This window comes from Apus apus, chromosome 4, assembly GCF_020740795.1.
Source record: "Apus apus isolate bApuApu2 chromosome 4, bApuApu2.pri.cur, whole genome shotgun sequence".
In the NCBI taxonomy this organism is placed as follows: domain Eukaryota; kingdom Metazoa; phylum Chordata; class Aves; order Apodiformes; family Apodidae; genus Apus; species Apus apus.
This window is the reverse complement of record NC_067285.1, coordinates 13,981,472-14,005,117: the sequence shown is the minus strand read 5'-3', so window position 1 is coordinate 14,005,117 and position 23,646 is coordinate 13,981,472. Positions and strand designations below refer to the sequence as shown.

The 23,646-nt window shown below is 39.3% G+C and overlaps 1 protein-coding gene across 11 annotated transcripts in view; it reads right to left on the bottom strand.

Moving 5' to 3' along the window:
• Positions 1 to 21,773, bottom strand: part of BTRC (beta-transducin repeat containing E3 ubiquitin protein ligase) — a 119,435-nt gene extending 97,662 nt beyond the window's left edge. For 5 of the 11 annotated variants that reach the window (XR_007889327.1, XM_051617466.1, XM_051617473.1 and 2 more), the window contains exons 1-2: positions 9,077 to 9,142; positions 5,261 to 5,329 (exon numbers count right to left, since the gene is read on the bottom strand). Coding sequence is in view for 10 of the 11 variants with exons in the window: in XM_051617466.1 (XP_051473426.1) it covers positions 5,261 to 5,329; positions 9,077 to 9,127 (120 nt within the window). In the remaining variant the exon portion in view is untranslated. Of the gene's footprint in view, positions 1 to 5,260; positions 5,330 to 9,076; positions 9,143 to 21,656 lie in introns of those variants that run through there. The other 6 variants (XM_051617470.1, XM_051617476.1, XM_051617469.1 and 3 more) reach the window with 5 other exon arrangements.
• Positions 21,774 to 23,646: the final 1,873 nt, after the last annotated feature.

The window sequence follows — 23,646 nt, the reverse complement described above, 5'->3', positions numbered from 1 at the left end:
GAGCAAATTAATACTTTTATAACTTTCTCCAAAAGTTTTTTACTGTTTTCATTTGAAAATTAGAAAAATGTTAAAAGCTGTAAGTCTTAATTAAGTCAAAAAACAATAGCCCAAACCCACACAGAATTTATACCTCCTTACACCCAAGACCACTGTTCCCTCCACTTAAACCAAGGTAATTCTTTGCCACTAGCAGTTTTCCTTGGCAGTTTTTCCATAGTAAGAGGATAAATTTATAAAATAAAAAGAGGCATCTCCAGTACTCCTCAGAGTGTGACCCTAAGAAGGCATTCCCAGGGTTCAGCTAGCCTGCAAACTGTCAGCTCTTCTAGCTGGCACATATTGCACCAGAATTATGAAGGGCAACACACAGTTGCTGTCATAACCAGGGCTTTTCACAATTTCTCAGCTTCTATTTTGTTCAGACATTTTGGTTACATTTCAACAAGCATGTATGGAGACAATTAAAGTGGTTTGTGCTCCTGTTGTACTACAATTCAAGTAATTGAGCTCTCTCATTAAAGACCCTTGAAGCATTTTCACAAACTGCAAATCAAGAAAACCAATACCTCACTTTAGGGAAAACTGAGAATATGTTCCTGGGACAACAGTAGGATCTGTCTTAGAAACAACTACACCTCACAAATCAGAGGCTGGAACATGCTACAAGGGTTCAGTTATAACACTCTACCTAGATTCCAAACATAAGAAATACTGGACTTCTTACCCCAGTACAGATCACTGACTTCAGTGAAGCAGTTTTCCCCTTCATCCTGTGGCTCAGAGGGTTACTACATTCTGCAAGCTTTGCTGTGTACACACAGCTCTTCCCTAATCTTCTGGTAACTCCTTAGCTTGCAGTAACTTTTTACACGGGATTCCAGTTCACTAACTATTCTTATATATCAAAGATAAGGGACATAGAAAAAGGTTTGCATATTCAGATTATCCAGATAATTTCTTACCTTAGTGGGATCTGGAAGGATCAAATCACAGCTTTTAGGTAAATGTTTGTGAAGAAATGTCATCCCAGAAAGTGACTCCCAGAATTCAACCTCTGGGATTCCAGAAAAACAGAAATTACACATCTCAGAAAGGGGCCAACTTCCCATCTATAAGGCGTACAAGATCCTCGATTGCCAAGTGCATGAGGGGAGTTCTGTTGATCATATCTGAACTAGACAATACTGTTTTCATAATTACAGCTCTTTAATCCATGAAGCAGATTAATCTAAACAGTGCACTTGCAGAGCTTTAAGATTCAGATGCCATACTCTTATTTAAGGAGTGTTAACATGCAGAGACTTGTACATGCTTCTTGAAGCAACACCAAAAAATGATGTTGTTAAAAGCAAGCCCTACCCAAACTTACTGAAAGTAACCTCGAAGTCTAAACCATAAAACTATCTGAAGGCTTAAAATCTTACAAGATCAAGAACATTAGGTTCTATCACAAGTGAGAAAACATAGTTGCTATTAAGCTCCATCATGTCCAAAGTTTGATTTTGCAGCAATCAAAATTTTTTAAGTTTATTTCTAATGGCATAGTAAGATTTAATTCTTTAACTAAGACACTTCCAAGAGTTTGGGCACTTGTACAATTTCAGTCAGACTTCTTCAGAAAACTAACCTACATTGGCAGAGAGATGAAATGAAGGTTTCATTAGACTTCCACTACCTCTAGTTTTATTTAATTCTGTAAAATCTCTCAGGATTATCATCTTAGGCACCTAACACACAAAACTGTTTCAAAGATAACCAATATACCTGCATAGCATTTTGCATTCTCAAAGTACTATGAGGGCCAAGTACTAATGATGAATGGTAGAAAGAAAGGTTATTTCTACTTTCCACCCAAAGAATTAGTATCTGAATCTTAAAAAACATATGGATCTACTGAAAATAGGATATATATTTTAGAAGTTAAGGAGGAGATGCTAAATGACAAAGTTACAAACCCAAAATATTTCCAAAATCATTGCATTTTTCCCCTTGGAAAAGTGCAATTCTAGTGCAAGAGCCCTGGTTTCACCACAGCCTGCTTTTTACACTCTTTCACAGCTGACTTAAGTGCACACCATTACCTGAGCTGCCTTGTTTTGATTATAGCACCATTTGCTGGTACCAATCTAGTTCAGGTAGCACCAAGAATTTCCAGCATAAAACACATTTACAGGTTTATAACTTGGCTTTAAAAATTCTACTCAAAAAGACAGTGGGAGACAGAAAGGCTCAGATGAGTGCATTACATTACAGATCCTATGTAATGCATACTTTCTCACTATGGTATGCAAAGGGGAGGGGATTAGCTTTAACTCTAAATTACCATGTTTCACAGCCATTGAAAATGATACTTTTAACTTCCCTGTTTATATATAAAAATAATATTTTGTAAGTGTTTTAGCTAATTAAGAGCTTAATTTGCCCAATTTCACAGCTTAAATCATAGAAGATATAAATACAATACAGGAATTGGAATGTCATGTCTATGGATCATATTTATACACAAACATTCCCCCCTTCCTCCCCTCAGAAGTCAATTGCAGCTTGTCTTCAAAGGGGCAACATTTACCTAACAGAACCTTTTAGACTGCTGGCAGCACAACACTGCCATTCAAAGAAAGGCTTAAATGAAGATCAAGGCTGAATGAACTGTGGGTATTTGACTTTTTCTAAAAAAATAAACTCTCAGGAAACAGATGGAGTAGAGAGCTTTATAGGTTACTTAAAATGCTATTCTTAGGTGATTCTGTGCAACATGTGTTGTTGGCCACTGATTCTGTATTTCCTTTAGCCCACAGAAGAACAAAATGTAGCTCTGCAGTGCAGTGCAGTAACATTAAATACAAAAAACTGTCACTAAAGGGCAGAGGGTAATCACATCAGTGTGGGCGACCCATGCTCAGGTAGTGTTCAACTATTACCTCCAGTAAGTAGGCTAAAAATACGCAAACCCAGCCAGCACCATTTTCAGATAAAATTGTCAGTTTTATGGATATTTATAGTATGTGTCCAGTCTTGCAGAACTCCATCTTTCTCCACCTCATCTGTAATACCAAATGCTTTTAGCCCGCATTAATACAATGTGTTACTGGGATACTTCTCACATTATGTATAAGCCAGGCAGCAGATCAATACTCAGCTATGCTGAGGATAATAAAATAAAATCATTATGTTAGGATCCTGTTAAAAACAGTCACCAGGAGGATACACCTGATGCATAGGCACCATTCCATCTGGATGCATAAGTAGTTTCCTGTATTTAAATACAACAAAAGTAGCTTTCTTTCCAATACACATTTTTAAAGAATCCTACAGGTAAGACCCTTGGTATATATCCTATAATAAATCAGTCTCACCTCAAAGAAAAATTAACCTCTGGGTTTCTCATAAGAGCTCTTTCTTTTGATCAAATGTTTCCACCCTTACTATCAACTCTCTAACCCGTTTACTTCCTGTGGCAAAATCACAGAACTGAAATTGGAATAGCAAACTAATTCCATGGCAGCATCCGCGGACGACACAGTTCATACCTTTTCCTTTGATCAAGGAGGAGTAAGAAGACTTAAGATAAATAGTTTAGAACCAATAACAGTAAACTAAAAATCAAAAGGAATGCACCCACAGAGAAAAATATGGTTTTTTAAGTGTAAATTCTTGTATTATTGGAGGCTGCCCAATGTGAAAGACACCTTAGAAAATTCACCACCTGAGCATTTTGGGCTTTTTCCCCTCAGTATTTTTCAGTCAAAGCATCAGAGCACTGGTAATATGACATAGCAAGAACAGACACAGGTCTGTTTGCCTCAGAAGTAAAAGAAAAACAGAACAGTCACACCTTTCTCTTCCTATTGTTCTCCCAACCTAACACACGAGAAACAGAAACTGATGCCATGCCCCACAGGTCAACAAACTTGAGCTCTGTGAGAAGATAATTGCAGAGTTGAGATTCCTCTGAGATACCTTGCTTTCAGCTCAGCAAAGTTTAACTCAAGAAAACATCAGCTTCAGTGTCCCAGCCGACCTTCACTAGTCCAATAGTGTGGACTTGGAGAGAGAAATGGTCTCTCTGAGAGAAGCTCCAAAGCACTCTTCACCTTTGCAACACATCAGTTACCCAAAGAAATTATTTGCAAATGTAATACAGAACTTAATGCTCATCTTCTTATAGGTGTTTCAGCTCTTCTCAGTTTCACAGAAGTCAATGTAAGTCGACAGCAGCAAATAACTTGCACAAACAAGTTACAATTACTTGTAAGATACTGAAACAAGACTGGAGAAAGTCAAAGCCATCCTGTTAGCACCTGCAATGAAACTCTTGTTTGCTTTAAGGGGGTTTGCTGATGTAGTTTGTAATGTTCGCTCACTCTGCACGTGACTCGGCTCTTTGTTTCTGTTGGGCTCACAGTACCATAGATCCCTTCACCACGTTCCATCATTTCACACGTTGCCACGACAACAGGATGCAGCTTATCTGTGCTGTTTTCATATTTACAGTTTTTGTTGCCATAACAACACAATCATTCTGGCTTTCTACAAAAACAGCAACTTTAAACCATGTATTCTCAAGGACACAGGGTTCATCATACATGTATCTTCATGAGAGAAGAGATTTGTACAGGCAATTTGTAAATTAAGCTATTTTTTTCTGAAGGGGGATTTTTCACTCACAAAAGTGAAAAGCTGACAGCAATTGCTAGAGGCAGACTGCTGAGACATCTAAAGCCTGGCCTTTAATAATAGCCAGAGTAATATAACATTAGGCCACTTCCGAGTGGGGAGTCCCCACAGTGTCAGACTGTGTCAAACTGCACAATTGTTATGTGATGTAGGTGTCCATACTTGTTTCACCCAGGCAGATCTGAATTAGATGCTAGATGCAATTCTCTTGAGTTTTAACCCAGTGGCCTCCCCATTATTACCAGCACCACCACCATGCAGCTTTGTGTTTGAAGGCTCATTTTAATTCTGTAATTTGAGCTCTTGTTGCAGATTTCTTTTCACACTCCAACCCTTTTCACTTTCAGGTGACTGCATTTTGAACTTTTATGTACAGGAAGTGCACATTCGTAAGACTGGTGAGAAAATGTTATACAAACACAGCATGCATAAACACAAAACAGAGATGGCTATGAGGGGTATCAACTAACATGGCACTGTAACTTCATTACACCCTCATTTATGTACTTCACTAATGAGACAATCACAGGTGTCCAACACGGTCCCTTACATGAGATGAATAACAATAATACAGTCCAACCTGCTTTAGCCATGCTTGGTATCCAGAAGATATAAGTTGGAATCCATCTTTTGGCATGTGTATTCGGGGCTAGGAGAGAATAGACATAAAGAGAGACCTCCTTTTACACTGGGACCTAGCTATCCTAAATCTAAACTCTGGAGCATTTTAAACAATGCAGATTTTTTTAACCACATATGAAGGTTTAGTCCCCGGATTAGTTCCTGTTTATTCCTCTGATATGAGCTGCTTTAGGAACACTTTTCCAACAAAGCCACCACCGTTCTCATGATTTCCACCTTTATACATTTCAATTCAGTATATATAGGTATTTCTATAATATTTCCACACAAATACACTTGGATAAATACACCTCTGTGGTGGGTGCTGTAGCAGAGGCTAATGGTCATTAATGCTTTTGCCACTACATAAAGCAAAATGGTGTCAAAACTGCAGCAGTCAAGCTATGAGAATGTTTTTACAGCCACCATCCTCAACACGTTCAGACCAGACACTGGACAACATGAAAAGATTAAGGAAAATCCCTGAAGAGGTGCAGCCTTAATACCAGGGTAACAGGAAACTATACTCACACATAGCCATAAATTACACCTCAAACTGAAAGACAAATACAATCTCCTCCCCATTTATTGTTTTCATGCTTTATTGAGTTGAGGAAAAGGCAAGACATCCAATTGCTCTGGAAGCACAAGATATATATAATCTACAGTTAGAAAAAAGATACTTTCACAACCAAGTGGATTCAACTCTTTCCCACCCCCACAGAAAAAAAAGCAGCAGGACCAGAGAGAACATCTGTGGACACCCAGTCCAGAGACCTCTCCTAATCCTGGAAACTACCTCACAATCCCTTTCTTAAGTCACTGTAGTTCCTCTCCAAACCAACAGATGTGTGCTCCTACCACTCTTCAAAGGCTGGAAACATCTTTCTCATTTTCAGATTAGCCCTGTTCAAGGAGAGTTTATCCCCATTTGTCCTTGTGTCAGCACAATATTTTGTTTGTAAAAACTGTGTCTGTCTTGGTACTTGTAACACTAAAAAAACCCAAATAGTTGAAGTGGAAAAGTTTGTCACCCCTGAATGACAAACTTTCACACCTATGGTGGGAAGGCACTCCAGCCTTGGAATTTGAAATTGAAACAAGAACTAGAGCAGACTAAAACCTTGCCTCTACAGAGAAGTACATACACGGGATTTTACAACATGCTTTGAAGAGCAGTTATTTTTGTCTCTCTCCAGTTTGAATTGAAAACCTCCAAAATCTTTCAACGCAGTAGTAGCATTATGTCCTGGCGTCCTAGCCAGTGATCTCAGTTAAACATGAATTTTAATAACCATCATTGTGCTGATAAATTAAAGTCAAGTATATCTGATTACTGCATTCACCTGCTGAGTTTGGATTTGCAATGCTTAACACATTAACAAACTACATTTTAGGGGACACACAGCTAGAAGCATCATGCTCCAAGACCTAATCCTTACTTCAGCACTAGCTTCATGGGTGGTTAGTCTCTCTACTACTGTAAAATGAGGACAACACTCATTTAACCCACCTCACAGGTTTGCTGAGGAACTGCTGACATTTCGATGTGCATTGAAAATGGAAGCAACTTATATCAAGTGCTATGTGTCTTAGCGAGAATACTATAGAAACCCATGGGAAAGAGACAGAATACCAGTCTCAGATCTGCCCATGATCACAGAAAACATCTGTGAAAAATTACTTAATTTCTTTCTGTTTCTGTCACCCAACCTACAAATTAAAGGATAATAGCAAAGCTTTCTCTTAGGACCAGCAGGCTGCTTAACATTTGTAAAGCCTATCAGCCCAGAGTAGTTTGAGTAATTGATTTAAGACACTGGCTTAAACCATTTAATTTGAAGACCTTGGTCCTGAAAATGTGTGTTAATAGGTCTAATGCCATCAACAGGATTACTCTCATTCAAAAGTGTCTCAAATATCAAAGATAACACTGTATTTCTATTTAGACAACTCTAACCCACACCAGTTCTTTGTGAATTTGAAACAAAGTTCCTTGAGTATTAGCAATAGAACTAATCAGGACTTTCAGCAGATTAGCAGCTAGTGTAAACTCCATTTATTTTTCAATGCTTACAAGTTAAATATAGAAATGAGAAACTAAGACCCATCACCCATTCCTCAGCACCATACTTGAAAAGTCCCCTCAGTGAAGTATGTCTGTATAGTTGATAAGCCTACCCTCATTTAAGAAGAAAACAAACTATACAGAAGAGAAGCAAATTTTGCCAGTACAAAGCATGTCATTACCCTCATACTGCTGCTTATACCATTAAAGTGGGATATTTACACACACAAGCCCCCAGTCATATCAAAGGTAAGCACCAATAGAAAAGTATAACTTATTAAAATATTTGGAGCTCTCACAAGCTTTTAATGCAAACATACCATTGTCTAAACTTTTACAACCAATCTCCTAATTTTTACATTTCTGTGGTTCTCCTAGACACATTGTGAATGACACCCAGGAACTTCTCATTCAGCAAGGGAAAGCAATTCAATAAGTAGATCTGGTCAAAACTTCCCAAATTGCCGTGTCCAAATGGCAGCAGACACACTACTACAAAATTACAAAGAGGAACTCATACATGCTTGGTAACTTACAAAAATAAAATAGAATTTGCCCTCTTCCCCCAGCCTTTAAAAGATTTGGAACACAGGTAACTGTCCTGTTTGAAAGCTTCAGTGGTTTAACAATCAGTAAAATCTTCCATGATTATGATTCATTCAAGGCAATTCTATCAGCAATACAATTAATTGTTCAGCAAGATCTACTCATTTCTGTACTTTCATGAGCACACACCATTTACATTCATTGTTCAATATAATTCGTAAGCACAGTTTCTCATGGCATCTGCTCCAGCATTTTCCATGACTAGAAGTCAGACTGATAGCATAATTTTCCTCTCTTTCAGTAGCCACCTCAAGAAGTAACTCTGAAAGCACCATAGCCACTAACTTCTATCACACTGTTTCATTACTATTCCACATTTTTATTTAGGTGAGTGATTAATATGTAATACAACCCTGACAACTTCCTTTTCCAAGACTTTCACATTTATTATTGAGGGCTTGTTTTAAAAATGAGCCTCCGATCACCACAGACTGCTTATTCCATAACCAGCAGCGACTCACAGTTCTGAAATGCAATTTTACTCTATATGAAATGTCTACTTTCTCTTTAATCTTTTTGGTGGCTACAGAACTTATAATCTATACATTACCCATAGATTAAGTTATATTATTATATGTATTGCAATTGTCTATAAACTCATGAGCTGAATAGCTTACTTTGCTCATCTTTTTTTCTGCAACTCCTGACTTTTTCCCTTTAGTCATCTACTCTTCCATTTTTAATCCATTTTATTTCCACAGTTCCTAGTAAGACTCAAAACAACAGGATGATTTCTGAAAACAATTCAGTAATTCAGAATTCAGTGGTACCCTCTTTCCTTCCCTACAAAGGCTGATTTTTAGAGGACATTTAATTACAGGCCTGAGTTCCTATTTTCTAAGCCTAAACACAACCCCTGAAGGCTTACAATATTCGAGTCACAGCTGGAGCTGTGGTTACTATACAGTTTAAATATCAGCCTCTTTACTGTGCAATTTGTTTTGAAAATCAAATCAGATGCCATGTCATAAACAAGTGCTAATTAAGTACTGAATGGAAATTAGGCTTTTTTGTGCAAGAAGGGTTCTTAAATATCTGCATCTTCACTTCCATAAGACAGGATAAATATGTCAAGAATGATAATTATAAAAGGAAACCTACTATGGTACTTGTGAGGCAGTACTGCTGCTTCTCCATTTCATCTGCTTCCATGTAAGAAGAAATGGGAGAGGAAAAAAAGTGAAACCTGTATGAAATATATATGTACTAAGGATCTCATGAATCTGACCAAATAACCCATAATGCTTCCTTTTCCCTCAGAGAGGACATTCACTCTGGGTTTCTATCACATACAATTTAAACAGGCAAGCTAAACCCATCTCCCTCTGTGACTGCAAAGCATCTGTGAAGCTACGCATATTTTCATTCCTTTTAAGTTATGATCTACAGGCAGTATTTATTTGACGGTAACATTGCATTCATTAGATATAACACTTTGTTTGATAAATATAAAGTGAAAAACAGGAATAATACATTTTAATACTCTGAAGGCTGCATCTGAGTAACAACATTCATGACTATATTAACTAATAGGCTCTTGGCTACAAAGGCAGAATTAGATCTGTCAGTCACTGACATGGGAGGGCCTGACCAGTTGCAGTGAAGACTGTCCAGTTGAGATGACTTCCACAGCAAAGGAAAATATCCCCTGTGGCCTAGAACTTGTTAATCAGTTTCTATGCATTACAGCAATAAATTGAATTCCTGTTACAGAATATACAACTTCATGGCCCAAATATATACCTTATTCACTGTCCAAAGTAGTACATAAAATAAAGCACAGTGAGATCTGTGGGCTGCAATTCAACAAAATCAAAGGCAGGATTTCAAACTCTTTCATTCTTATTAGGAGAGAAAAAAGCAGGAGCTCTCTGATTCTGAAGCCATAAGCTGCCAATATTTCAGTGTGCCCTTTGTGAGATTTTAGAGGAGGAATGAACGCTGAGTAAGTTGACTGTCAGGTCTCACTGTCTGTATCAAACTCCTTCAGATAGATACAGCACTCTCAAACAGTAGGCTCTGACTGCCTGGAAATGTAATGAACTCACCACACATGGCGAACATGGCTACCCTGGTTCTTTAGTGAAGCTGTTTAGAGTGAGATGACCAAGATCTGCTGAAAACGAACTCGCACTGGAGAATATCTATTTATATTCCCTGACAGATAAAAAGACAAGTTTTCACATCCTGCAAGAGCAGCAGCTACCAGGAAAACTACTTTTGTAACATGAAACAACTGGATACCCTCTCACAAGAATACAAATTTACAGCATTCCAAACCAAGTGGAGATCCAGGATGGCACTCCATTAATCTCTAAGGACTGTGTAACAGCATGCTCTGCAAACATGCTTACTACAACAGTGGAAAGAGATTCTTTTTGTGCCCATTAGTAAAAACCTACTTGATTCCGCAACCACTTGACATTTTAGGTCTGAAATTCAGCATTCTTCAAGACTGCAAGATCTGTGGTCAAGAAAAAAGAACCTACATTTCTCATGCTACCGTCTGAGCTTGTGGCAGGTAAGTAAGCAACAAGAACAGTGACATCAACAGTGCAAGCATTATGTATAAAACAGAAGCTTGTCTAGATATCAATAAAAGTTGATGCCTTAAGCATCTTGTCTCTTTTTCATAAAGTCAATAGAAAAGCCAGAAAGCTCACCTTGGATTCTGATTTTTCACTGAGATTCAGAACACCAGAAATAGAAAATTCTGTACTCAAGAAAAAAATAAATGTGAACAGAACTAAAGTCTGAAAAACTATGATCTCCATAATCAGAAAAATAACCTATACTGCTTACTTTCTCTTTCCTGATCTGCTGAACATTATGTAGCACACAAAAAGTATGGAGAACAGATAGGTTACAGGTCTGTGCTAACTATCCTGAAGGGAAATCTGAAGTTCACATATTAAGTAGTCAAATTTATAAGTGGAGTTCTTTTTTTTCTAAAGAAATGTAAATGCTCTCAAGAGCAGTCTCCAGCACTCAACAACATTTTCTGTTAGCTAGTGAGCACTCCATTTCTGCGCAGACTCCAGCACTCAAGCCAAACTCGACTTCTGTTCAATAAAGTAACCAAAAAACTTCCTTTTTGCAGGAATGGCCATTATATCCTGATTAATTTCCCTCACAAAGTCCTGTGCTGCAGTTACAGTGTGGGACCTATTTACCTCTCATAAGCAACTTGGAATCCATAACTAATTGTCCAAGTACTTACCAAGATATATTAAATTTCCTTTCCTGACCTAAACAGCCCTGTACTGAGTTCAGCCCTCAACTCCTGGAGAGTGACACAAGATTTAAATGCTGCTTTGCTTAACTAGAGGAAACTCCTACAGAAAACAAGTATCAAAGAAGCCTGTCTCAGAGGACTGACACAAGACTAAAGTGAGGGCAACAGAATCAGTTGAAGATACCTAACATGCAGCCTTCGGCAGCACTGCCAAACAGAATATCAGTAAGAAAACTAACTAGAATAAGTCTAAAATATTCTGGAATTGACTGGACAACCTTTGAAATGAAAAAAAAAAAAAAAAATTAAACACAGACAGTATGTCATGTCTCCCAAGAAAGGAAATCTACTGAGACCGAGTACTGACAATTATTGCCAACACAAAGCAGTCACCATGGGAGGTCTAAGTAAGTCTAGTCCCAATTTAGAACAAATTAGAATTAGTGCTAGACCAGCCCAATCTCCTTCTTTAAGAAGATCACTGAAGTCCAGACAAATTAGAAGTAGTTAAGCATTTGATAGATGACATGTAGGAAGTTACTAGTTAAAATGGAGAGGATTAGGATTAATTCCAGATTTGTAAGGAGGATAAGAAACTAAAAAGGGTAAAGGATCACAGGCTATTTTCAAAAGAGAACCATCAAGTTGTGTAGAGATTGATCTTTGTTGAAATTCATTATTAATCTTGAAATTAATACTAAAATATCATCAGATAACCCAGTAATTACCAATGTGCTAATGAAATTGGCTGAAGACAAAGTTTAAAAGACATTATAAATACATAGGACATAGCATTTTGTAAACTTCAGTAACAGAACCAACACAAGACTTACATAAATTAAAAAGTAACATTATTTCCATTGTAAACTAGAAACTCAGTAACTAAGAGGGGAAGAGGCCCTGGAGTATGTTACTCATTCGATCATGACAGTTCACCAATAAGACACAGCCATGAAGATGGCAAAGACTACTATCTGACATTGTATAAAGTGAAAAATTCCTAGAAGAGGTAAATTAGGAATACTGCTTTTGTACAAGGAACAAATAAACTTTTACTAGAATATTCTGTATAGCTCTAGTCACTCTCATTCCAGATAGATTAATCAAATTCTGCAGTTGTTTATGATCTGTTAAGATGATCAAGAGTTACAGGAAACATCATAGAATTTAAAAAAAAAAAAAAAGTAAAAGTAAAAGTAAAAAAATTTGTTTGGCCTGACCAGATTCAGCTCAGAGGAGAATATGATTGCTCTCCACAAATAGATGCAGATGAACACAGGAGAGTAAGAAGGGATGTTTAAGCTCAAGGACAACATTAGCACAAGAGCAAATGAGAATGAATTAGCCATGAAAGAAGTTAAGCTGAAAAATAAGAATTAGGATTCTAGCTTTCATAGGAGTCAGATTCAGAATAGCTCTACAATGGAGTAGCAGAGACAATTCCACTCTCTAAAGAACTGCTTTAAGCAGGTTGCAAAAGGGACAGAGCGTACACTTCTCCCAGTAATGGACTTGAACATAAGACTTGTTCCAATCCCATGTGGAGATGTTTCCTCTCACTGATGGGGTCTGTACTGCTTTGCCTCTGCATAAAGTCTTATTTTAAGATCAGTGAGATACAGACATATAGGAATATCTTCTTGTCAGTAAAAAACTTACAGGACATTTGTGCTTGTTTATAAAACCCAGCTGTGACAAAGTACAAAAGCAACACACTTCACTGGAGTCATCCCAGGCAAAAGGAGCACAAAAAAAGGGAAAAAGTTGCAAAAAGAAAATCAACAGTCAATTTAGATTTTTGTTCTTTTGAACCTATGAGCAACAGAAAACACCTTCTGACATATCTGAAGGGGGTATTATCATTGACTGGAATTCTTAAAAAAAACTGTTGAGAGGCTTCTAAGACCCATCTTCTAAAACAAAAGATTGATCCATCATTTATTCCAACTGCACCTCCTTCTCATTGTTCTAATTTGCAGGAGATGAATGATAGCTGGCTGCATTTCACAATCCAGTTGAGAGCTTTGCCATATAAGAAGGAAGGGCATTGAGAAGACCCAATGAACAACCTCCCTGGAGAATTGCCAGCAGCTTCCTAACAGAGAGGATTCAAGGCCAACTATCCATGAACTAAATGCAACTCCCACACAAACACTGTTCCGTTCTGCATCGCTCTCACAATAAATTGCAAACAATGTGTGCAGAGAGGGAGAGTGACTACACTGTATGACAGACTTCCATGCTAGGCCATGTTTCTCTGAAACAACTAGAGGCTGTTTTGGTTCCTATACGGGCAAATCTTGAAACATTAACATTTTCTTTTCTAGCCAGAATCCAATCTAGCCCTGCTTTGTACCCAAACAAAGACAGCCATCACCTTTCTCCTAAGCATTTAATCCATCCTCTTGAAAAATACAATCTGTAAAAATAACTGTGTCCTTAGCTGGAAACAAGCAGGAAGAAGACTTATAAAAACTAAGAGAATCCATACACAGGCATAGTGCCAGATGATAGAAACATGGTATCAGAGTTCTGCATTGGCTGGTACCTCCCAGACTCCCTTTCTACAATATTCTTCAGATCTTTTGGTCCAGGTGCTTCTGAAGACGGGTTATTTAGACCACAGTTAGAAATACACTTACTACTGTTCCACTAACTAATATACAACTGCACTTAGGAACCTCTTCATTCCTTCATTGTATGTCCCTGCAACATGTCCACGTCTTACCATGTCCATATCTTACCATGGGATAAAGGAAATCTACGCAGCTCTTAAGGCTCTTTGCTTCTGCTAGTCCAAACTTGTTACTCCAGTGGATTCTGCCAAGAGCTTGCATGGCTCCTGCTCCAGACTGTAAACACTTCTGTCCTTCCCTCAAGACCACTGGAAAGACCCCTTGCTGAGTTTTCCCATTCTTCCTCATTCTCTCCTTCCTGCTGCTCTCATCAAGATGAATGCACATACCCTGTTTCAGCAGTGGGGGGAGGGAAAATTAAATCGGATGTTTCCCAGTTCTTAGTACAGAGGAGAATTAAAAGCAGTTAGGGAGCACAAAATTATGATCAATCATTTGCTTCCAAGCAAAATCATTGTGGAAAAGTGAAATAATTTAAAAAGGAAACTCTTCAATGCCACTTCGCAAACCTTCTGCCACCACAGCTGACAAATTTGGCTATGCACATGCAGCTGCAAACACGCTGAGCATCCATTGGCTAATGGAACCACAGAACTTGCAGATAAAAGAGGAAAAAACTGAATTTTAATGCAGTTTTTAGAAATACTTGTCATTGTTTCAGCATGGCCATTTAGTGAATGGGACCGATTTCTCTCTCAGTAGGGGATGATACTTTAATGATGTAACAATGTACTTCCCAGAAGAAAGACAAGCCTCATGAGGCAGATTAAAACTAAGAATATTCAGATTCCATTAAAAACAGACAGTTTCAAGCCATTTTTTAAATTAATTTTGTTTAATGATAAAATGTGTTATCTTAACAGGTGGCTAGCCAATTGTAAAATTAACCAAAACATGGTCAGAAGCACACGGCTAGCTATTAGAAGAACTTGTTTCTTTTTATTCTGTCTTCTATTATCAGTCTACCATATGACCCTTCACAAATTCCTCCAGCCCATGACCCCAGGCAAATTTCTGAGCTTCAGCATTCTCTTTCTGCAAAGCAGGGGTAGTATTTGTCCAACACCAGAGTTCCTTAAAACATTAGAAAGCATTGTAGCTTAATAAGCAGGGACATATTTAATGCAACTCCCAGGATGTTTATTTTCAACAGTTTCTGAGGGATCAAGAAGTTTTTCTCAGCACTAATCGGCATCCTCTCAAGAAAACAGATTCTTGTTTTATTGCTTATTAACTGTATTCTGAGCACTATTTTAGCTGCAGCCACTGGACTCTGCTACAAGTAATTTTCAGTTTCCACACTAAACACACACATCCCTTCTGTACAAAATCACTTAAAATATATAATACCTCTTGTTGAACATCTCCTGAATTGCAGAAAGAAGGAGATGAGGAAGACTGAAGGAAATAGAGTATTAGAAACACTAGTTAAGTTTGCCACTAATAATGGTTGAATATTACACAAACCTCACCAGCACAGAGATGACACAACGTAAGCAAGAAGTGAGGAAACAGCTTATTTCATCTGCATTGTTGAATTTAGTATGAAAATTATAATACAACAAAATCAAGTTGCTTGGCTTGCTGGTTTTGCTGGTCTTAAATGTCCTAAATACTGTTGCAGTGATGACTGAGAAAATGAGTATGACAAGAAATCCACCTATACAAATGGAAAAAGAGTCAGTGGAATTCCTTCACTCAATTCTTAATGAAAATTCATAATCTCCAGGTATAAATTACTTTCCTTGCAGAAAAAAAAAAAACAAAACAGTACTTATCATTACCAAGCTTTATGATACAAACTACCAGCACATAAAATCCGAATAAAACAATACAATGGATCAACACATCCACTTGCCAAGTGTTTCCAGACAACATTCATACATCAGGAAATACTTTCTGATCCCCACTTTAAATGCTTTTAGAGCATGAAGTGAATTTTAACTGAGAACAGACCATGAAGTTTCCTTTGCCATTTAACTTCTAGTCTTCAGTCATTCTTTCCCCTACCTCAGTAGCTACTAACACTGAAAATAACAAGAAAACAATAAAACTATCTTTTAATCCATTTACAGCACAGAGATTAGAGCTTGGTTGGCCACTGGAAATGCTCCAAAGATCACCGTTACTTTTTTTTTTTCACTAGGTACCTCTTACAGATGCAACTTCCCAACACTGTACATTCCCACCTTGCCTCTAGAGATAGTACACAACTACAGAATAATTTTATTTTCTTCCTCTGAAATTTTCCTTACCTCTTTCCACATCACAAACCACTGCAGAATATTGGGAATGTTGAGGCCACTGCACGTTTCTTGTATCTTCCCAGGATTAGTTAGGAAACTCTTTGCCTAACTAAACTTTGTGGTCAGAACAGTCTCCTTTATCTTACTAATGAGAATGATAATTTAGTATCAAATACTCATGAGGAATTATAGCTCTGCTGACTGGCACATAATTTGCCAAGGCAGATTAGTTTAGCTGCATAAAATAAATATCCACCTGCACATACTAGCACTAATCAGGGCGTGAAATTAAACTTTTTATTCAGTGGGAAATAACTGCTGCAAGGCGGCGATTTAGTCTGGGATGCAAATATTAAGGTCATCCTATTCTCTCTGATGCTTATGGTATATATTATAGTGTGGAGAGCATGGTGCAACAAATTCTGCTTTTTAAGTCTATGAAACTAAATACTTCAGTGATGCGATAGCAAATTTGCCATTTGCTTTTCTAATTGCATACATTTAATGGAGCAAAGTGGCTGAAATGAAACATTACTAGAGAAGCAGGGGTGAAGTTACTGAAGTACCAAAGGCCTATACTGAGTGTAGAAAAATCTACAGCACAGAGTTTGGTGTAGAAGAAAATAAATCAACAGCTTCTTTGTTATATACTAGTCACAACAAATCCTCAAACTAAGATGCTATTTCAGTTCTACTGGAAAAAAAATTACTAAGTATCTATGTAATATTTAAGCAAGATTTGCAACCCCACGTTTAGGAGGCAACTCACTGTTATCCCAGGTGGTTTAATGGCTTTAACACCTTGCTTTGGATTCTCACAATGATCATGACACAAATATGTTACTAGAAAGACCTTAAGGTTCTCAAAGCCGAGTTTTATAACAACAACTAACAAGTCCTAGGTCCTACAAATCCCAGTCCTACTGACACCATAAATTGTACAGGTTCTATACAAATGGAACCTCTTTTAAAATATAAGCTTTTGTCCATCTGTTCCTTTTTTTATATATATATATATATATATATATATATATATACACGCACACACACACACACGAAAATAGAGAGAAAAAAAAAAGATATTCCAATTCTATTGCCCTTCAGCCTCCAATTATTACACTGGCTATTCCTTACTACATTAGCTGCCAGTTATATGGAAGCTCTTACAACAGCAGAAAATAAAAATGAAGGAACCTTCAGGGGTTTCCTTAAAAATAAAAAACACACTTTCAGATGCATCTTAAAAGATAAACAAAAGTTTTAGTTCTCCTGTGAAAGTGGAAGGCCATCAGGACCTCCCAGAATCACATGTCCCAGAAAGAGCAGGAAAATGCTAATTTGGGGTTGAAATTAAAAAAAAAAAAAAAAAAAAAAAAAAGGCATTCATGAAGAACACTAGTATCAACACCTTCCTATTCACAAGCCAGGAAATTAAATGAAGTACTCCAAATTAGCTCATTCAGAAAAACAAGAGAAAGTGAAACTTCATTAAATATCAAGATATTGCCTCCCAAACCATCCTGGACAGGAAGCCGAGCTGGTCAGGTACAGCTCCAAGCACTGCTAATTAAACACAACTGAAGTTGTCACTAGTCCATTCAAGAAAACAGATGTTGCTTCACAGAGCTTTGATATTTTTCTTAAATACCTTTCAAAATGAGGAACAAAAAATATGAACTCTTATAAAAAGGGCTTTATTGTATTTTTATAGCATATTACATACCTTGTAACAATCATTCTGTTAAGTGTGAATGTCAGTTTTATTTTCTGTCCCTTTTTTCCTGGCTATTTACAAGCTTTGTAAGAATCATTCCTTAATTAAGCCTAAACATAGTTTTATATAAATGGATTCCTGGAATTAAAAACGTTCAGACTTAAGAAATGATTGTTACAGAGACTGTAACAGGCCGTAAAAAAAGAATGCCACTTTAAACAAAGATTTCTCATTTTAATTAAAAAGATAATCATCAGAACATTCGTACACTTAACAGAACCATTTAAAGCTACTTTGAAAAAATATCTACTATTCTATGCAGGCATATGTAGTTTATATGACATTTAATCAAAGTCTCAGTTGAGCCTACCGCACTCATACTTTAAATACTGTATCTACAGTTTAAAACACTTCCTTCAAATATGAAAGTTACTTATTGAGCACCTCGTTTCTAGTACTTTTGTAAACGGTTATGACAACAGAAATCCAACATTCTTGAAGGCATAAAAAGAGAGCTCTGTAAGGCAAGAGTTTTTGGGAGGGTTTTTGTGTGGGTCTTTTTAAGCTGATGGGCACATTAATCTCTCTTTTCAGCTTGTGTGTACACACTGTAATTTATGAAGAGTGTAGTTTTATCTGTAGCATTGTAGAAACATAAAAAGGGGCTGAGGTGAACTGAGGTGGGTTCCTCTCTGGTAAAATGCCTGGCACAGCTACAGAACACTGGACTGATCATTTACAAGATCATATTTTAAATCTATGAACTGGTATTCATAAAAAAAAACTTTGAAAGATGGCATGTAGAATACACTATAGAAAACACTAATTCACCAACAAAACCAGTCTTCCTTGGTGAGCAGTTGCTTAGTACTGCATAATACTAATACAAAGCAATTTAATATCAGAAATAAGTTAGGCCTTCTTAAAATGTAAAAGTAAACCGAGTAGGCAAATGAAGTTAAATAAAATTACTTAAAGCATTAGATTATACATATTGTAGCTGACCGTGGATAACTGGGAATCTGGTAGCAGATATTAGGTAAATGTAACTTGTTTCATTGGCAAGTTATCAAACCAACACCAACCAGTGTGAAGGCTATTCTCTTTTACTCCTATCAAAAAGTTACAATGACACAAACACACAGAAGGAGGGGGGAAGAAAAAAAAAAAATAGTCCAGTTTATCTTTCAAAGCATCAAAAGTAGATACTCTAAAGCAAGATAAGATTATAAGATTTCATTCATAACATTAGCATTGGATGAAGCCTTCACATGACATTTTTCTATTAGAGTTAGACATTCAAATGAAAAAACAAATTCACCAGGTTCATCTTGCCTGATGTCTTGTAACTCAAGAAAGCAACTTAACTCTAGGCTGAAAATTAGGTAAGTAGAATTTTAAGTGGAAAGAATACTCTTTGCTAGAGAAGCACAAAAATACTACCACCTACAAGGTTGCTTTTTAACATAAAATAAAACCTGCCACAAATCCATATCAAAAACAAAACTACCAACATCTGGAGAGATAATAAGTCTCATGCCTATTTGAGTATTTACCTACAATGGCAAGAGGGAAACTCTCAGGGAAAACCAATAATTAATAGCAAAGCTCTGCTCAGCCCAAACTGTGGGCCACCTATTAAAGGAGATGTACATGAAGTGTATCACACACTTGGATGAGCAAGATAATACACTGTGAATGATTCAGCACGAGTTGAGAGGATGCACAAGCTGATCTACTACCTCTATGTAGATAATTGTACCAATACCATTACTGCAGCACTTAAGCACTTTCTGGAAGTTAAAAGGCAGAACCAAGACCCTTCCTAGGAGGGTCAAGCTGATTCTTGCAACAGATACTTCAGGTATCAAAACAATATCCCTGGTCCACACCTCCACAAATACCCAAAGGCCCCACCAAGGCTGACAAAAACTTTACTTCATCAGCATAATTAAAGAGTCATGTTCTGGGTAGACCTGTGCTAAAGCAAAAGCCTGAGATGTGTCAAACAAAAGCTTTTCTCACTCTCCCTTCAACCTGTAAGCAAAAATAACCTAAAAAGTTCAGAGGGCACAGAGAGAAGCCACATCTTTCACTGTACTTCTTACAAGCATTTTGCATACAAGAGGCATTTTAATAAAACACTGAGGAACTTGGTTTAGCTTTTAGCTCTCAGACAATCAGGGTAGACTAATATTAATAACTCCTGCCTTTATCTGGTGCTCTCAACAGATGCATCTCCTGTAAGAGAAGCTCTCTCATGCTCAGATCTCTCCCCAGTGTCAGGGAGTTTATTGTTCAAGTGGAACACAGCCAGCTGCAAGACAGATAGGGATTCCCTCGGGTCCCAGGCCCAATCTTATTCAAGATCTCAAACACCTGAAATAAGCCCTTGGATGGGAATTTTAACGGAGGGGAGTGAAAAAAGCAGCATATGAGAGAAGTCAGCATAGCACGTTCATAATGCTGTCTGGCAGAAGACAAAAATTTCAGCAGAAACTTTTCTGTATATGAAACTCACTATCTAGAGGCAGGTTGTAATTACCAAGGTTGGCCAAACACAAGTGCAACAGGATCTGGGACACTCCTTTGGCCAATCACACACCAAAGAGGATCGTTTATTATTACTAATTGCTACCTTGCCTATTTAGGTATCCATAGCATTTTCCCGCTTCACTGAGCGGAGACTCAATAAATCTGACAAACTTGGAGACTACTAGCAAAGGGGTCAAAAAGTCTCAAGAGAAACAAGTTCTACAAGATTAAAAAAGAGAAACCAAACAAGTGTTTTGAAGCTCAACTAAAAAATTAAAATTTGCAACTAGTGTTTCCTCAGTTTCGTTTTGGGATTTCATATGTTCTGAAGGTTTAATAGAATTGCTTCTTCTTGATGAGCTTAGATTTAATTCTATATTACTGGAAGCACTAATCCAAAACAAACTTTTAGCAAGTATTGCCAGTCATTGAAACTATATCCTTAGGATAAGAAACAGTTTTGGGCACCTGAAACTTACACTCAATCAGCTGGCACCAGTTTGTTTTCATTTCTAAATCTTGTTTCCAGACAAAACACTTAAAAATATCAACAAATTAAGAAAGAGAGAATAAAACTAAAGCTTAAGTGCACCATGCCTCGAATTTAAGTAAACTACCCACATCTGAAGGGAATCTTAGATGAAAGTACCCCCAAAGCTGTTTTCCATGCCAAAGGCCAACTCGAAAACTTAAAACAACGTAGATGCTTTTAACTAACACTCACTATCAAGGATATGCTGCTGCAGCAGCAGGTGAAAGATTTAAGTGTCACTATTTACAGCTCTCATGGCAGAATGGAAGGAAAAACAAAACAAAATTGCTGAGAGATGGTGTGCAGTACAGAAGGACAGTCTAAGGTGTATAAATAAAGAGAAAACCCCAAGAATTACACGCACTGCTCCTCCCAGGGCCCCTGTGCCAACTGCCTGCCTCACTTGAATTTAACCTCTCCCGCTCCTAAGCGGTACTTGCAGCCCCCCGATGCCCGCTCAAACAAGCTGATACTTTTCCACGGACCTGGGGACCCGCTCCCAGCCCTCCCCAGCAGGCAGCCCCTTCCCGCCCCCCACGGCGCCTCCGGGGCCCGCTCACCGCCCTCTCCCGCCCGCAGGCCGAGCGGCACCCCCCAGCCCGGCGCCCCCCGGCCTCGCACACCCTCAGGTTCCCCTTCTCCATCGCCCCCAGCCTCGTCTTCCCCTCTCCGGGCCCTCCCCCACTGTCCCTCCTCATCCCTCGCCCCTTCCCCCGGCTCCTCCTCCACACACACACACACCGGTGCCCTCCCCCGCCGCCAACAACCGCCGCGACCCCTCACCATGAACTTGAGGGCCTTCTCCTGCAGCACGGCCTCGGCCGGGTCCATAGCCTTGCGCCGGGGCCGCGGCCGCCCCTCCTCTCAGCGCCAGGCCGCAGCCAGCGCAGACAGGAACCTGCGCTGCCCCGCTCCCCCCCCTTCCCCTCGCCCCGCTGCCCGCACAGCGCATGCGCCACCCGCAGGCCCACGGGAAACGGAGTCCCTGCCGCGCCGGAGGCAAGGGCCCGATTGGCCATTTTGGACTACAAAGCCCAAAAGGCCTTGGGGCCGGGGGCACGCCGGGAGCCGGCTGGCGCATGCGCCGTCCTCGGGAGAGGGGGCTGACGGGAGTTGTAGTCGTGTGGGGGGGGTGTGACGGTGCAAGGCGGGGGCCACGGCCGCGCGCGGGGCGGGGCAGCAGGGGCAGCCTGTCCCGGTGCGGGGGCCCCTTCCAGCCCCGGGGGGGTTCCCTTCCAGCCCCGGGGGGGTTCCGGGCTCGGGCAGGAGCCCTGCTGCCGCCCTGTTCTGCCGGGGCTGCGCTCCGTGCCTGGCGCTGCCGGGGGGCAGTGGGTGCGGGCACCGCGCCCGGCGGTGCGGGTACCCGGAACTGCCGCGGCGTTCGCGCCGGGCCCTGGGGGCCGCTGCTGCCCCTCCGGGGGTGTGAGGCGGGGAAACCTGCCCTGCCTGGGCTGGCATCGTTCTCGGGGGGCTGTCGGCTCAAATCCGTCCTGTAAACACAGCTCCTCACAGGCAGCCTCCGGTGGTGCTTCAGTGCCCTTTTAATCGCTTAGCTCTTTTTTCTTCCGTCCCCCCCCCCAAAAAAAAAAAAAGAATAAATTATCAATTTTCCCTGAAAACTGGACCGAACTCTCCTCACTGCACCAAGAAGCAAACGAAAAAGTGAATTGATCAACATCCTCTTAACAGCAGCTGCACTTAGACTAGAGGGTATTATTTACTATAACCCCCTCTTTAATCATCTCTGTTGCACACCAAACAAGACCAGCTCGCTCTTTGGCAGCCATCACTTCTAATCCTCTTGGTTTTGTTAATTTTGCTTAATCTTTTTCCAATTGTCCTACATTTTTTTTGCAGTGTGCCTAAAAGCTGAAGCCACATCACATGGAGCAGCAGAGAAAAATTATTTTCTGTATCTTTAGTACTAATTATAAAGGCCTGATACATTTTTCAGTTCTCTGTAGCAAACATGACACTGATTCCTGCACAGTTTGTCATCCAGTAAAACATTCAGATTTTTTCATTGTTTCATTTATATATTTGACTCTGCATCTTAAGCAGGTTACCTTGAATTTTTTCTTATTTAGATGCAAAGGAGCCAGTCACAAACACCAGCACTTACTTGCTGATATGTGGCTTTTTTTTCCTGTTTGACCTATAAAGTCACAGGTATCTCCTGTGCATCAGCCCCTTTCCTCTTTTCTCTACACACCCCATCTCCTCTGGATTTTTAAACAAGATAATAAAAGAGAAAAGGGTACAGAAAATATGCTCATTATTGGATTCCTTGCAGAGATGTACAAGCTGGGTGATGTGTGATGACTCAGTGCCAGGAGTGTCTCCTCCAGCCAGTGGGCCAGCAGAGGTGATGGGGAATGTCAGCCCATGCAGAGTGTGATGCTGGGTTGAGCTATGCTCCCAGAGCAGTGGCTTGGGAGAAGGAGGCAGGGATAAACTTGTGTCCTCCCTCTACAATTTCAATGCATAGAAATCTTAAAAAAAACTTTCAGGTCACCAGGACATGGGCTGCTATTCTTGGACTGGTCCAGCAACACTCTTGATCATCATACTTTCAGCCCAGATTCTTAGCAGTGAACTGCCTGAAATGCTCAGCTGTAATGGGGCTGGGCATTCTCCAGACTGCTGACAGGGTTGAAAACACTTACCACAATTATATATAAAACAGTAATTATAATGAGGGAGTCCTTTAATTACAAAGGAATGGCTTCTGTAACAGTACCACAGGCAACTGGGGGCTGCCGGCACTTGGGGC